The sequence below is a fragment of the Lynx rufus genome, unplaced genomic scaffold (assembly GCF_022079265.1).
Source record: "Lynx rufus isolate CCGP_SWC_20201006 ecotype Redwood Valley unplaced genomic scaffold, mLynRuf1.p SCAF_3, whole genome shotgun sequence".
NCBI classification, from domain to species: Eukaryota; Metazoa; Chordata; class Mammalia; order Carnivora; family Felidae; genus Lynx; species Lynx rufus.
This window is the reverse complement of record NW_025814845.1, coordinates 136040957-136054294: the sequence shown is the minus strand read 5'-3', so window position 1 is coordinate 136054294 and position 13338 is coordinate 136040957. Positions and strand designations below refer to the sequence as shown.

The 13338-nt window shown below is 32.9% G+C and overlaps 1 protein-coding gene across 3 annotated transcripts in view; it reads left to right on the top strand.

The window, feature by feature from the left end:
• The window catches only part of FSTL5 (follistatin like 5), a 730171-nt gene that overhangs the window by 637631 nt on the left and 79202 nt on the right, over positions 1-13338 (top strand). For all 3 annotated transcript variants that reach the window (XM_047091955.1, XM_047091954.1, XM_047091953.1), the window contains one exon: positions 9897-10046. In XM_047091955.1, coding sequence (XP_046947911.1) covers positions 9897-10046 — 150 coding nt within the window. The remainder of the gene's footprint in view (positions 1-9896; positions 10047-13338) is intronic.

The following is a 13338-nucleotide window of genomic DNA, read 5'->3' as shown; positions in this document are numbered from 1 at the left end:
GAAAAAAATTAAAAGAAAAGAAATTATAAAATGTATTTGAAAGAAGTAAGCCCCATTTCCCATGATATTCATTAGTGTTCATAATGATGTCACTATTATAATGAATTTTTCATTATTTTAAAGAAAAGTTTACACACTATAGCCCAGCTTGGTTGCTTTCATTCATTCTTTCTTTCTTTTCTTGTTTCTTCTTTTCTTGTTTTTCTTTTCCTTTCCTCCCTCCTCCCTTCTCTTCTCTCCTCTCCTCTCCTCTCTTCTATTCTCTTTCTGGTCACTTAAATTCATGTGTTATCTGGTAAGGAAAAAAAAAATGTTAATCTTATTTTTTTCCCTCTAGCTCACCATTAACTAATTGTGCATTGTAAAACAAAGTCAGGAAAAACTATTATTGCTCCTATACAAATCAAAACATCATTATATTAGGGAACAAAATTCAACACAACTAATAATTTAATTTCAACTATCCCCACTACTATTTAATCAAACTATCCACCATAAAACATATTGGCCCATATAATTTATACTTTCTGATATTGATCATAATTGTTCAATTTCTTTAGTGCTTGATATCAGCTTTTGATTCAACTTTTTTGCCAAACTCTATTTACTGGTTCTTCAAGCTAACTTTAAACCTTCAGTTTTTATATTTAATTTGGTCTCCCATTATTCAAATGTATGCCTTTCCCAATAGACATTCAGTTCCTGCCCCTGGGATTCTTAGTGCCTGCTGGCATCTGGACCAAGCCCTAGCCAGGATTTCAGTTCTTTTATAAGAACCAAGAGAAACAAGACACAAACCATCTAGTCCTACATTTACAAAAGGTCTACAGTTTTCTTCTCTTATGAAGGCATTTGAAGTTTAATACTTTAAAAAAAATTTTTTATTAGTGATTCTTACCTAATACGATATTTTTATAAACTGGGTAAAATATTTTCCATTTAAGCAGAATAGAAATAATTCAGAAAACTTTGGATTTTTTTTCTTTTTTGAAAACAGTTGACAAAATTTTAATTTCGTGTCTTCAACCTACAGATGAAATGTGACAGGTGAAGTGATTTGCTCAATGTCACAGAACTTCCAAATGATAAAGGGAAAAAAATCTCTTGAATAATTCTATCTATGCATCAACTATCCCATACTTAAAGTAACTCTCTGAAATTCTTAAATATTCACAGTGACTTCTCTCGAAAACACTATGAAAAATGAAAAAAAATCGTATGCAAAATATGTAGACTATTTTAGTTTCATGAAATATAACCCATGGGAAATTTTCTATATGAAAATAGCAGGTAACATTATGGATCGCTTAACCTTTTCAAGCATTATTTTATTTAATGTACTTAATAATCCTATGTGATACATAATATTGTTATACCACTAAGATAAACAAGGGCCAAGAAGAATATTTACACAGTTAATATGAGTGTATTACCTCTAGGTCTGGTTGACCTCAAAGCCTGTTTTCAAAACCTCTCTTATTCACTGTCTCTAAAGAGATACTGATTCTCAATTTATAACTGTAATGTTATCTGCTCCATTTTTATTGTAACACTAAAAAACATAAATACATCCTTTTTATATTAAAAGAAAGGATGGGAATTTTTGTAATGCGGTCTTTGTACTTTTAATATACTAGAATCGAAATCATGCTATATGACACTTTTCTAAGGCCAAATTAAGGCAAATGACCTCCTACATTTCTCTGACTACCTGTGCTTTGACTAGTATGAGCTAGACTGTTTATGACACTTTAATAAATGAAATGGCAAATAGAATTAGAAAAATTGAATATACATAATTATAGAAAAAGTTGTATTGCTCAGGTTATAAACAGTGATTTCAATTAAAAATTGATAAAAGTACTTAAACTTCATGGCCTTTCTTTTTAAAAAGTGGTCCAACAGGGAGATAACCATTGATATTAATTTAAATTAATACATTTTTGTAAGATCTCTTTTTTTTTAATATCACTAAGCAAGATCAACAGAATACATTATATTCAGTGTATTAAAAAAAAAGCTTAACCTTGATTATAGATATTTTCATGTTATGAAAACTATCCTAGGAATCCCAACCTAAACAGTACAAAAGAACCTTTGTTTCATTTGTCTTGATTCACGATAAACTGAACAAATCCTCATTGGAAATAATTATTTACAGTCTATTGATAAAGTGAACACTATTTTTTCAAGTATTTTATTATTCACTTTTCTATATATCTCAGTTGACTCAGATGATGACAGTCGGGATTTAAAAAAAAAAATCTCAGGGCGCCTGGGTGGCGCAGTCGGTTGAGCGTCCGACTTCAGCCAGGTCACGATCTCGCGGTCTGTGAGTTCGAGCCCCGCGTCAGGCTCTGGGCTGATGGCTCGGAGCCTGGAGCCTGTTTCCGATGCTGTGTCTCCCTCTCTCTCTGCCCCTCCCCCGTTCATGCTCTGTTTCTCTCTGTCCCAAAAAAAATAAATAAAAAACGTTGGAAAAAAAAATAATTAAAAAAATAATAATAAAAAAAAATCTCATATCAACGCTTCTTAAACTATTTGTGGGGGGAAAGAATCACTTTGATTTTTGCTCAATTTTTTTTTTTTTTTTAACCAGTAGGTATTTTTCATCCCAAGAAATCCTCCAGGCAACTTTGACACACCCAGACTGGTCTAAATTCTGTTTAAAGAGATAAGTCTACTAGTCATATGAGCACATGGCTATTATGGCAATGCCAAATTGCTGCAAAAGATTCCAAATATATTTTAAACATATATTTACTGAAGAAATATTGTATCTTTGCTATTATGTTTGGAAAATGTAAAAATATAGGAATAGCAAAGGCTAACATTTTAATTAAGATGATAGTACATGGTTATATGCCAAACTATGTGATACAAAATATAAAAGCTATGGAAGTTGAGACAAGAAGGAAATCAGTAAGACCCATAGTAGTTAGGGATAAGTTCACTGGAAATATTAAAAATATGACTGCCAAATGTAGATTGAAAATAATTTGATTAATACAAGGTATGGTGTGCTTTTTAGTAGCTATGGAAAAATCATTGGTGTTTATGAAGTTTTGTTGAGAATATTCTAGCTAGGGAACAGACTGTTTATTGCAGGTAAATGAAGATTATAGTTACACATTTTCAGTAAGATTTTTTAAATTTCTTTCTTTCATTTTTTTTTTTTTTCTATTTGCAAGGTCCCTCAACTCCCCACAATTCATAATTACTGCCAGGGGAGGCAACTCTCTTGCCAGTCTTAGGAACATGACTGGTAGAGAAGCAGAAAAATTAAACACTGCAGAACTACTAAAATCAATTTATTTTAATAACTAGTGACCACATCAGCAAGAGAACCAGGTCTGCAATATATCTATAAATTTTCAAACTTAAATGCTACATGTTGATCAAAACGTCAAATTCTCTTTCTCTCATTCTTTGACTTAATATAAAATTCTAGTAGTTCAGTACTTACCTAAGAGTGTCTATATACCACCCTTGGGTGAATCCAATGCCTAAATTTGGTATATCCATCTTAGATCACCTTATATGTTACATGCTTATTTCTGCCTTTTTAATAATATTTTATTATAATATAATATAATGCCAGTTTATTTTTATTCACAGCTCAGTATATTACATAATGCCTTTATAATCCAAATTATGCAAAAGATCAGATATCTACTTTTCTGTATCTACTTTTCAGAGAATTCTAACCTATTTGTATTTAATTAGCTTGCCTTTTGTGTTTTGTTTCCTTTGCTCCTAGTCCTGACATTCCTTAGATTATTGTCTACTTTTAAACAAGATATTTTACATATCAACTATACTTACATTTGTATGTGGGCCTACACATGATTATTATTGTTAATTTTACTCTGTTATTTTGCTACTCAATAGCCTTTCTTTTATTTTATAAAATTACTTAGTTTTTTAAAGTTTCCAAATATAAAACAAACCTTATTATCTATCTCTAGATGGATAAGGTTTATCTTTCTATACCATCTGTGTATTTCTCCTTCTCTCTCATATATCTCCCTATCTATCATCTATCTGTAATTTACCTATGTGTGTTCATGTATGTGTATTTCACCCTTTTTATTTTCTATTTAGTTTTGAATCACCTTTAATATAGTACACATTTTTTTATTATTATGGCGGTATTTCAAGTTGTTCATTTAACAGATTTTTTTTTTCTGTAAAGAGACTGATAATAGAAGGCCTGGTGGTTGGCAAGGCCACAGATTAATTTCTTTGTGTCATCTGACCATAATTACAATAAAGCAATAAGAATGAATGCACTCTGAGAAGAATTTAACGTAAAGGAAATAAAGCAGAAAACCAAGGTCTGAGGCTTACCTTTTCTGAAATCATAATTAAGGAACATAAGATAAGTCACTATAGACAGAACTTAATAGGATTTAAATAATAACTAAGATAGGGTTATATCCAAGAATGAGATCAACAACATTTTATTCTACAGAGGTTCAGATAGTAAATATCTTAGGCTTTCCAGTCCACATGATCTTTTTGTCTGCTATTATAGCATGAAAACAGTCATAGACAATATTTAAATAAATGGATGTGGCTGTGTTCTAATAAACCTTTATGCAAATTTGAATCTCATATAATGTTTACATGTCACAAAATAGTATTCTTCTTTTATTGTCAACCACTAAAAAATGCAAAAAAAAAAATGTTCTTAGCTGTTGGGCCACACACAAGAGTAGGAAATGGTATGAATTTGGGCAGTCCCTATCAAAATAACACCAGCATTCTTCGCAGAGCTAGAACAAACAATCTTAAAATTTGTATGGAACCAGAAAAGACCCTGAATAGCCAAAACATTCTTGAAAAAGAAAACCAAAGCTGGAGCATCACAATCCCGGATTTCAAGTGGTATCACAAAGCTGTAATCATCAAGACAGTATGGTTCTGGCATAGAAACAGACACTCAGATTAATGGAACAGAATAGAGAACCCAGAAATGGACCCACAAATGTATGGCCAACTAATCTGTGACAAAGCAGGAAAGAATATCCATTGGAATAAAGACAGTCTCTTCAGCAAATGGTGCTGGGAAAACTGGACAGGAACACGTAGAAAAAAATGAACCTGGATCACCTTCTTATACCATACACAAAAATAAACTCAAAATGGATGAAATACCTAAATGTAAAACAGGAAGCCATCAAAATCCTCGAGGAGAAAGCAGGCAAAAACCTCTTTGACCTTGGCCGCAGCAACTTCTGACTCAACACATTTCCGGAGGCAAGGGAAACAAAAGCAAAAATGAACTATTGGGACCTCATCAAAATAAAAAGCTTCTGCACTGTGAAGGAAACAATCAGGAAAACTAAAAGGCAACTGACAGAATGGGAGAAGATATTTGCAAATGACAAATCAGATAAAGGGTTAGTATGTAAAATCTATAAAGAACTTATCAAACTCAACACCCAAAAAACAAATAATCCAGTGAAGAAATGGGCAAAGGCATGAATATACACTTCTCCAAAAGAGACATCCAGATGGCCAACTGACACATGAAAAAATGCTCAACATCATTCATCGTCAGAGAAATACAAATCAAAACCACAATATCACTTCACACCTGTCAGAATGGCTATAATTAACAGATGTTGGCGAGGATGCGGAGAAAGAGGATCTCTTTTGCACTGCTGATGGGAATGCAAACTGTTGCAGCCACTCTGAAAAACAGTATGGAGATTCCTCAAAAAATTAAAAATAGAAGTACTCTGTGACTCAGCAATTGCACTACTAGGTATTTATCCAAGGGATATGGGTGTGCTGTTTTGAAGGGGCACATGCACCCCAATGTTTATAGCAGTACTATCAACAGTAGCCAAAGTATGGAAAGACCCCAAACATCCATCGACAGATAAGTAGATAAAGAAGATGTGGTATATATACAAACAATAGAGTATTACTCAGCAATCAAAAAGAATGAACTCTTGCCATTTGCAAATACATGGATGGAACTAGAGGGTATTATGCTAAGCGAAATTAGTCAAAAACAAATACCATATGACTTCACTCATATGAGAAATTTAAGATACAAAACAGATGAACATAGGGAAGGGAAGAAAAATAATATAAAAACAGGGAGAGGGACAAAGCATAAGAGACTTAAATATAGCTGGAGGAGCTGTGAGAGGGAGGATGGGCTAAATGGGTAAGGGGCATTAAGGAATCTACTCCTGAAATAATTTTTTGCCGATCTTCGCCTTACTTGAATGAAAGAACATTTTAGGAAGAATCAGTGTCTGAATAGCCAAATGCATCAGAATTTATGAGCAATTTGAGAGCAGGCGTTCTCTTCTATTCATGATTTTGTTTCCAAACGTAGTTCTGTACAATATCTCTCACATAATATGAACTCAATAAATGCTTCCCGACAAAAAGTAAAGAATAATGATTGGAAATTCTGAGGCCACTGGTGATCTTTCCTCTTTTTAAAGAACTAGGATGATGAAAACCTGTCTGAAGTATGAACAATTTATATTGAAAGGTCAAGAAATGGAAGTAAATTTCGAGACAGCTTGTTCAGTGTCTGAAGAGAATTGGATGGATGACTGGAAGGGAAAGATGATGAAATCCAATTAATGTTTTCTCATTCTTTGCTTCTTAAATTACAGAGAATGTTCATGCTTGAATACTTGGAGACATAACTAAAATTTCAAATGAAATATAGGGCAGATCTTTCCGAAGGCAAAAGACAGGTGGACAAATCTATGATTGGAGAGAAGGATGAGAGGAGGGGATAATGACAGACACTTGCTGAGTTGGATGCAAGGAAAATGGAGGTGCTTATGACAAATAACATTTGTCCTTGCCGTAAATAATGGAGGGCATGTTGAGAGGGGGTGTATGAGGAAGAAGAGGAAGGAGAGGTGGGAATTTAGAAATTTGAGGAAAATGTGTTTTTAATAGAGAGTCAATACAATAAATAAAAATGGCAAAGTATAGAAAACAAATGCATATATCCATCTATTTGACCTACTTATGTTTAGAAGTCAGGTATCATCAGCACTGTTTTAATTGTTAAATCCAAACTTTCATCATTGCTAGAAACATGTCTTGTTTGCCTTTAAAGTTTTGGAAGAGAATAATGCATAGACAGGAATTGTGTATTATTAAATGTCAAAATGACCCAAAGGGAAATAGATAAGTTCTAATTATGAATTATGAATTGTCTTTTTATTATTGATGCTCATCCTTATTAGTTCTAATATCTTATTAATTCCTTTTACTCTAAATGGTGGTATACGTTTCTATAAAAAGTGATTTAATTAAACTTCTCAATGTAATTCCTGACAATTTCCCTAATCCGTATGTATTATCTTAATTTTATTTTGCATCTTTGTTTTATTTTTTGAGGTTTTCTTTTACCTCATTAAATGCCTAAGGCATGTGAAAAAAACATTCCTCTAAAATTCCTATCCCCAGAAATAAATATTAATCTATGTGATCTGAAAAAATAAGAGTGTCGTTGCAAAATGGGACCTAATAGACTCTCATCAGAAATAATGGCATAAAGTGAAGCAAGGAAAACTCAGGGTGGCTGTCAGGAAACTTTTAATGGCTTTGTAAAAATGATTGCGAGGCTGGTCAGGGACATCTTATGGGGACAGCATACAAATAGGAAATAATTCCCAGCAGAGCAGTTTATTTTACTGTTGAACAGTTCTGTAGAAAACAAAGGGGTGGAAATTGCTCCTGGTTCAGCAGTTGTTCCGCTAACAGTGATGTGTCAGGTCACTCACACTTCCTATTATTCTGGCAGAGTTTCTTGGTAGCTTTTACACAACAGCAAAGAATTTGTAAACAATTTCCCACATTCAGAGCCTATCATCAATCTTAGATCCCACTTTCTTCCCACATCTTCATGCTTCTCAAGTACTTACTTTATATAGTGCTTGATTCTCACAAAATAGGTTCCTGTCAAAGATATTTAATATGCTTCTGAAGAAGCATGTTTGGCATAGAAAATAATGTTTCTATTCAAATTCATTTGATGAATGAAACTATAGTGGGCATGTGCTGAGGACAGATTTCTGCCTTCAGGCTTGTGATGCCCACTTAAGTGTGTCATGGACATGATTCAGGATGAACCCACTGGTAATCATTTTAGAATGACTGTGGTATATTCTATACAATGAAGTTAATTTCATACCTCCAGAACTACCAGAAGCATATATAGGATTTTTTTTTTTTTTTTTAGGTTATGTTCTGCAAGCCTGGAACAACCTGTATTGGTTTTGTTTGTTTGTTTGTTTTTACTTTTTATTTTATTTTTTAAAATCACTCTCATTATATATTCTTGGTGATTTGGCCATACCTGGAAACTTCTGGACTGAATCTTAAAGCTTCTGGACTGAATCTTAAAATCTTAAAAACTAGATCTTAAAATCTAGTGGAACTGCCAGATCCTCCCGCAATCAGATCTGAAGTTCTCTAAAGAACAAAAACAGCAGACCACATATTGACCTTCTCATTCCACAGTGCTATGCTTTTTACATTATTTTCTATATGTTATGCAGATAGAAAATCAACTACTATGTGCTGCCTCAAAAGGATTATATTATTGTGGTATTCATTTTAATTACTAAATGTCACATGTGGTTTATTTCCTGTCAGTATTATCTTTAAATGAAAAGAAATGCTTAGTGGTGATCAGGAAAACCTTGTTAATTTTATTTCATGATTATTAAATACAAATGGTAAATGAAATGTATGATGAAAAAAATTCATTTGAATCAGGGAAGAAGGAGAGTATTCTAGTTTACCTTAAGAGTTTCTAACTGGAGTATACAAATCAATAAATTAGACATCATAGTCAATGATCATACCAAAATCATAAAACAAATGAAATGCTATAAAGAGTGTTTATCATTATTACATCATTATCATTATATAAATAAATATCATTACACATACATTTTGTGTATAGCTCAACAAATCTCTCTTCTTAGCAGTTTTCTAACTGTAGGTAAATTGAGAAAATTACAAACCAAAAAGACCAGTGAATAAAAGAAAAACCTGAAACAAAAATAATGAGCTAAATGACTTTTCTTCCATTTGTGATGTGTCTGCCAGCACTGATCACCAGGGCTTATGTGTCCCTTCAACATGCGTTTATTGACAAAATTCAGGAAAGGAGGAAATAGAAGGCATTGTTAATGTCATTTATGGGCATTTAGCACAAGCTATATAATATTCAAACAGAAAGAAGTTGTAGGGTGGAGGGGCAGACAGAATAAAAAGGCTTGGACAGATTAAAAGATTTTGTAAAATTTGACCTTGATACCAAATTGGAAAATAAAATATAAAATAAGCGTTCTGAATACTTGTTATAATTTTTCTAAGACTCTGATTCTCCATGAATTAGAATTAGAAAACTTTCAATCATTTCCAGTGGATTTGGAGGCTTTTGAAAAGACCATGGAGATGCCATGGAGGCAGCCACAGATGCTGTGATAACCTCTAACTATACTTTGGTGTGGCATTTAATGTCTGGTAAAGAAGCTTAGGAGTGGGAGACTTGAGAAAAAACATTGAATTTATTATCTATGTCTGAAGTTACTGAGTTATGAATTAGGTAGTAGCAAATGAAAGGCCAATGTCCTATTACAAATAAGTAATTAAGGGCTTGATGAAATTTATATTAGAGGGTTATTCACATTGATTTATTTATACATTTAATGAGCTTAAATGTGCACTATGTATTGTTTTATTTAACAGACAACTTTATCTCTCTGTGTATGTTTATATTTAACATTTGATGTTGAAAGTAGTAAAGCATCAAACATTAATTTTGCTCCTAATATGTCATACCCATGTTATAATTTAAAATATTCATTTTTCCACTATTTTCTAAATTATAGGATGAAGTATGTCCCAAAGCTGAAGGAGATGAAATTCAGAGGTGTGTGTGGGCCTCAGCTGTTAATGTCAAAGACAAGTTCATTTATGTTGCACAGCCAACTTTGGACAGAGTCCTTATCGTTGATGTGCAGTCCCAAAAAGTTGTTCAGGTATGCATGATCCCTGCTTTTTAAGGTGATCTTTAAAAAAAATGTCCTTTTATGTAATTCTTCACCAGGTAACTTGTACATTGCCATTTGATTGTCTTTGGTAACTTGTTTCATTAATTGGATAACTGGGAACTGTATGCATTTTCTGCAAAGTCTCCTCTCATTCTGCTGCTTGAACTTAATGAATTTAGAAAATAATTAATTTTTCTTATTTTCAGAAATTTGATTCCATAAACACATCATAATACTAACATGACTAGTTCCACAAAAATGAACCTAAGAATTGCTTATTCTGTTTAGAGCAAGAAGAATTCAAATCAGAGGCTAATTAAGGTATTCCTAGTTACTATTCCAGAAACACTATTATCTCTTTATTTTATTCTTAACAAAAGCCAAAATAATAGTAGACTTTATTAGATGATAGTAGTGTAGTAGGTTTTAGTATAGTAGTAAAACAAGTCAATAGGTGCATAGGTCAATGACAGAGAAAAAAACCCTAATAAAAATTATCATGATCATGGTTACAAAAAAAACATTCTGGTTTGAGTCCCCAAAGGTTTCATGCTCTGCTCCATCCAAAGCTGTTGAACCTAGGCAATCTGTTTGTACTCCACTGCATAACAGCAAACCGGTGGTACTGGATTTGCTTCTAGGTAGTTTGGTTCCAGTGACAGGGCCCTTGACTCATGATCTATTGCTTGACAGCTCAGAGGAAACAAACTTAAAACAGTTTTATTAGGTATATCTAATAACGGATTAATAATTAAACATATCTCATAAAGTTATATTTAGAATTAACTCAACTGGGCAGCCTGGGTGGCTGGCTAATGTCATGATATCACAGTTTGTGAATTCAAGCCCAGCGTCGGGCTCTGTGCTGACAGCTCAGAGCCTGGGGCCTGCTTTGGATTCTGTGTCTCTCTCTCTCTCTGGCCCTCCCTGGTCCTGCTTTGTCTTTCTGCCTCTCAGAAATAAATAAACATTAAAAAAATAAAATAAATAAATAAAAGAATTAACTCAATTAATGCATATAAAGCATTTATAGCAGATCTTGGCATATAGAAGTGTTTTATACCTGTTCATTATCAAAGTTTCTGAGAGACACTGTAGCCTAACCATTCCTTATATTTAAAGACTTTTTTTTGCATCAATATTGGTTTGAAATTGAATATTGAAGTAGCTATTAGTCCCTCTAATGATTCCTGACTAGAACCACAAAAAGTGGTAATAAGTCCAAAGTTAGGGCTTTTCGTTCTAAGAATCCTTAAGAGCTTCACATGAATTTATCTAATCACCCACCCACCCATCATCCATCCATCCATTCATGCTGTACATATTGATTGCCTACTATGAGATATTTTTGGTATTACAAGTAAAAGAATGAAAAGTGTTTCTAATGAAAATCTGGTTAGGGTTACAAATTTACAGTGGACAATTAGTATAATGGTTTAATTTCTAATAAGATAATGACTGGTATAATCACGAGAAAAAGGATGCATAACTGTTCTGGTAGAAAACCTATCTAAGGCCTCCAGAGTTACATGATTCTCATATATATAACCAATCAAATGGTTCAGTACCTATTATGAGAATATATATCTTTCTGTATATTTCACCGCTTATGCTTCTGTCTTTGACAATGCTGGATTTTGAGCAGGTTCATTTTATCTTGATTTCAGCTGTAACAGAGGCCATCAAATTATAGGCATTCAGTATGGGATTATTTACATTCTAAAGCTAGCAGGTTAATGGGGGCACCTGGGTGGCTCAGTCTGTTAAGCCTCCAGCCTCAGCTCAGGTCATGATCTCAAAGCTTGTGAGTTCGAGCCCCACATCGGGCTCTGTGCTGACAGCTTGGAGCCTGGAGCCTGCTTTGGATTCTGTATCTCCCTCTCTTTCTGTCCCTCCCCGGCTCACGTCCTGTCTCTCTCAAATAAATAAATGTTAAAAAAAAATTAAAGCTAGCAGGTTAAAATTAGAAGTATGTTTCAGAAATAATCAAACTGGTCTTTAAATTCAGTCTTCCAACTATAAACCTACACTGACTAAATATGTATTACCTACTAGATCCTCAAAAGTGAGAAAAGCTAACATCACTTATCTTCATATAATCACTATCTTCAGACAGCAATGTAAAATTTTAAATTAATAGAAAATATTGATAATGAAATGTTAATGCAATGGTAAAAGTCACATAAATTATATTATTTTTCATAGTGCCTATAATTACAATGAAATATGAGAATGTAAAAGATACTATATAATACTGAATTATTAAAAATAATATTATGATATATCATGATTGTGGAGATTTTTCAGACAAGAATCTAACATTTACGTTTTTATAGGTTAGAAAATTGGGCCCCATCCAAATGAGTCCTCCTTATGATCTTGTTACTAAAATAATAATACTTTATTACTCCTTTTGTTCATTATTCAAAGATAATCATTATGTGTATTTCTGCCACCATAAATAAGTATTGACTGATTTTGAATATGACATAAGTGGAAATATATAGTTCCATTATTTGTATCTGGCTACTTTGCTGTACATTATAATCATAAGATTTCATTTAAACATAGCTGTAGTGTGATTCTTTTTTTGCTGTAGGGACATTGATTATAGTTAATTATCATTGTTTGTCGATTCTGCATTTGAAACTTCACCAAATTCATTTAGAACCAAAAAATCAATGCTCATGGTGCTTTTGTGGTCATTCAGGGACATGCACAGAGTGGTGAAAAATTTGTCACCCAACATATATATTTCTGCCTTCTTGTTTCAGCTTTTATACTGTAAACAAGTCTTCTTTCCATGGTCTATTTAGTACCATGTGTTTTGCATTTTTGTGGTTTTGTGGGCAATTTTCCACTTAAAATGACTCCTAAGCATAGTGTTGAAATGCCCGTGTAAGAAGGCTGTGATGTGCCCAATGGTAAGCTTCATTTAGCCATGAGTTGTAGTACACTTTGGCCATGAGTTCAATGTTAATTAATAAACAATATATATTAAGTAAAGTGTCTGAACAGAAACACACATGAAATAAATTTAAGTATTGATTAGTTGATGAAAACCTTTTGACCAGAGGCCCTTAGGAATTGAAGTATGTATTTCCCCTAGGAACAATGGGTTATTATTCAGAAATTCAGTGTTTATGGTAACTTTATAGAAACAATGACCAATAATAATGAAATCAAATGCATCTTAATATACCAGACATTATTTATCCATTAACAGTAGAAAGCATAAATTACAGAAGGAGATTCCAGAAAGGAGGTAATATTTTTCAAA